Source organism: Ammospiza nelsoni, chromosome 10, assembly GCF_027579445.1.
Source record: "Ammospiza nelsoni isolate bAmmNel1 chromosome 10, bAmmNel1.pri, whole genome shotgun sequence".
Taxonomy (NCBI): Eukaryota; Metazoa; Chordata; class Aves; order Passeriformes; family Passerellidae; genus Ammospiza; species Ammospiza nelsoni.
Genome location: NC_080642.1, coordinates 12,246,535 through 12,250,029, shown reverse-complemented (window position 1 = coordinate 12,250,029; position 3,495 = coordinate 12,246,535). Strand labels below are relative to the sequence as shown.

General features: G+C 63.3%; 1 protein-coding gene across 1 annotated transcript; it reads right to left on the bottom strand.

Moving 5' to 3' along the window:
* Positions 1–201: 201 nt before the first annotated feature.
* FAM43A (family with sequence similarity 43 member A) lies at positions 202–2,305 on the bottom strand. The gene has a single exon (XM_059479224.1). It carries the CDS (start codon positions 2,145–2,147, stop codon positions 1,059–1,061), a length of 1,089 nt encoding a protein of 362 aa, XP_059335207.1. The 5' UTR covers positions 2,148–2,305; the 3' UTR covers positions 202–1,058.
* Between the last annotated feature and the right edge of the window lie 1,190 nt (positions 2,306–3,495).

Sequence of the window (3,495 nt, the reverse complement as noted above, 5' to 3'; positions counted from 1 at the left end):
AAACCTCATCCCTGTGTCTTTTAAGAGTCCTTAAGTACCCAGTGTGTTTCCCTGCAGTGTAACATCTCCAGCGAGCTTGGGAATCACGTTTTATGCTTGTAACAACTTTTTTTTGTGCAGCGCTCTCCTGCACCTACAAAACTTCCCAAGGGATCCCTCCCCCACCCAGCTCCTTACAGGAATCCACACACAGAGGCCAAATTGCCACAGTGACCCCATTTAAGTTACCATCATCTTTATTTTCTTCACATATGTGCAAACAGAGGAGATCGCAATGGTGGTGTTCTTAAAAATAACAAAATGTATTTGCATACATTTCCCTATGTACAGGTGAACAGCCACAAGTAGTCTTCTTTTGCACAGCAAAAGATCTAGAGCATTGAGACCGGGGACAGGACCGGGGCCCAAATAAAAAGGTCTAACTTAAAAACAATAAAAAAAAAAAAAAAAAAAAACCAAAAAAAAACCAAACCCCAACTTCACAACAGTGCAAACCTCTTAGACACGACAGCACGATGGAGTGACTTTAATGGAGAAAACGGCGGGGGGGGCCTCTCGGATATGAGATTTCTGACTGTAAACAAGGCGCAACACCTCCCTCCCGCCGCCCTCCCCGGGGAAAGCTATTCCAGGAATTTGGCAGATCTTCAAGGGCTGAGCCGGAGGTAAACAGCCCGCGTCCGCCTCCCCTCCTCGGGCCGCAGCGAGTTGGGGTCCGGCTGCCGCGGCCACCGGCACGGGAGGGGCGGCCGCTCCCCGGGATGCTCTGCGGGACGCGGGGCACCGCGGGGAACCGGGGGGACCGCGAACTCCCCGAGAGGCTTCGGCGGGGCCGGAGGGGTCCGGTGCGCCCCGCTGGGGCCGTGCACGCCCGGAAGGGACCGTGCATTCCAGGAGAGGCCGGAAGGAACCCGGTGCGCCCCGGCGGGGCCGCTCATTCCCGGAGGGAACCCGGTGCGCCCCTGCGGCGCCGCTCACGCCCGGAAGGGACCGTGCACTCCCGGAGGGAACCCGGTGCGCCCCGGCGGCACCGCGCACGCCCGTACGGGCTCGAGTGCTCAGCCGGTCTCGGGGTCGCCGGGGGGCGGCTGCTCGGCGTCGCTGCCGGGCGGGGCGGCCCCGTCCGTGCCGCCGCTCTCCAGGGAGGACTCGCTGCCCGTGCTTTCCCCAGAAAGCAGGCGGCGGACGCGCAGGTCGGCGCGCAGCGAGCGCAGATCGTTGCCCAGGCTGAGCTCGCCCAGGTCGCGGAGGAGCTGGCCCAGCTCTGGGCTCTCGCCGCGGCCGGTGCTGGGGCGCAGCAGCTCGCCCTCGGGCTCGCCCAGCGCCTCCAGGATGTCTTCGCAATCGCAGTGCATGGCCCGCTCTTCCTGCTCCTCGCCCAGTAGGTCCTCCGTGATGGAGCCCAGCTTGGGCGCGCTGCGGCTCCGCTCTACCGGGGGCTTGTAGCAGCACTGCCCATTGAGCAGCTTGCGCAGCGGCACCAGCGGGATGCTCTGCTCGCCCACCAGCTGCTGCTGCTGGTGCCGCGCGTCGTCCCGCTTCTTCAGCCGACGGAACTCGGCCAGTGCCGTGGCCGAAGTCTGGTACAGCAACAGGGCCATGGCCTTCGCCTTCTCGGGCTTGGAGACCAGCACGGCGTGGCAGCGCAGCATCACCGCCTTGTGCTTCAGCTCGTGGCGGTAGATCCAGGCGAAAACACGGGGCAGGCGCGGGTCGGCCACGCAGTAGGTGACCCGGTGCAGCAGGTAGAGGTGGCCGGGCCGGCGCAGCCCCTTGTCCTCGGCGTGGGCCATGCGGATGCCCTGCGCGCTGATGGTCAGCTTCATCTTGGTGCCCTGCCGGCCCGCCTCGCTCTTGCTCCAAATCTTGCAGACGGCCAGGTCGGTGCAGCCCTCACCTTTGGACTGGATGGTGGTGGCGTTGCCCAGGTAGAGCACAGTGTACGTGGGGTCTTCGCTGGTAACGCGAAATTTCCGCCGCTTGGAGCGGAACATGCTGCCCACGCGGTGCAGGGCGCTCTCGGGGCAGGCGCGGGCCAGCGAGGTGAGGGCCGAGTAGTGCACGCTCACCGCGTACCCCTTGGGCTTGCTCTGCCGCCGCGCCTCGCCCGCCGCCAGCTCCACCTTGCTCCGCTTCCAGGGCAGCATGGCCCCGCGGAGCCGCGGCTAGGCGCCGCGCCGACGGCTCCGGGCGCGGGGGGGCATGCCACGGCGGCGGCGGCTGGGCTGCCCGCCCGCCTCACATCCTTGCGGGCGCCGGGCCGCCGCGGCCGTAGATATAGGCGGGCGCCGCGCTCCGCGGGCGCGGAGAGGGGAGGCCCCGCGCACCGAGGGCGGAGCGCCCGCTGCCCGGGCCCGCCGAGCCGGCGGCTCGCTGCTCGCCGCCCGCCCGCCGCCGCCGCTCTGCGCCGCCCGCCGCGGCGCCCCGGCCCCGGCCCCAGCCCCAGCCCCGGCCCCGCCGCGCCGCGGGGCGGGCACGGGGCGGTGCCAGCCCGGCCGGAGGGCCCCTGTCCCCTCCCCGCTCGCAGCGGAGCGCGGCCTCCAGCGGGGGGCGGCCGCCGGTGCCGCCGCGGGACCGGGAGAACGGGACCCCCGTGCGCCCCGTGCCGCCCCACCGCGCTCGCTACGGCCACGTACGGAGGGTGGGCGCCACAGCGCTCTCCGGCAGCTTCCGTCAGCACGGGAGAATGGAGAGGGCACCGCGGGGGATCGTCTGCCCCAAATCCCCTTAAACTGGTAAAAATCCCTAGACCACTGCCGGACCCCAGGCTCCGGGAGATCTTACGGCCCCAACCTCAGCTGCCTGCACGACCAGGCTGTGCCATGGACAAATCCCGCTCTTGCAACATGATCTTTCCTTCGGTTTGGTTAGTCCGGCTCTGAGACCTGAAGGGCCTGCAGCAAATACTAGTTATTATGTATGAGTAATCCTTTGCTCTTTATTTGTGTGCAGCAGCTGAAGAACAAGAAGCTGTCTTGTAATTTCTTGTTGGGGTTGCTGGGTACACTCACAGACATAATGAGAAAGTTGGTCTCTGTGTTGTTACTATAGCTTCTTGTGTCATGTGTCAGATCCTTGCCAAAAAGAATAGAAATTCCAGCATTGCAGATAATGGCACTTCATCAGGGTTTGGATAAATGCTCGACAAAAGGAGGGCAGTACATACTCCTGGAGTAAAATATGTAAACACCTGCATAAATTATTACACAAGTAATTTCTAGAGTTTGAATCAATTAAACCAGTATGTTATTACTATTATTATTACTATTATTACATAATGCCATCTAGCAGATTATTTGGGAATTGCAAGTAACCACAGTGACCAGCATCAAACTATTAAGCCCATTCGCTTATATTTCCAAAATGCCCCTCACAGGAGGGCAGGTGAGGGGCTGAGGTCTGCCCTGACTGCAGTGCCCAGCAGCAGCTGCGGGTTTCTGCTCTGAGTCCTGATGCAGGCTGGGTGTCAGCCACCCTTGGGGAGCCCCCATGGTG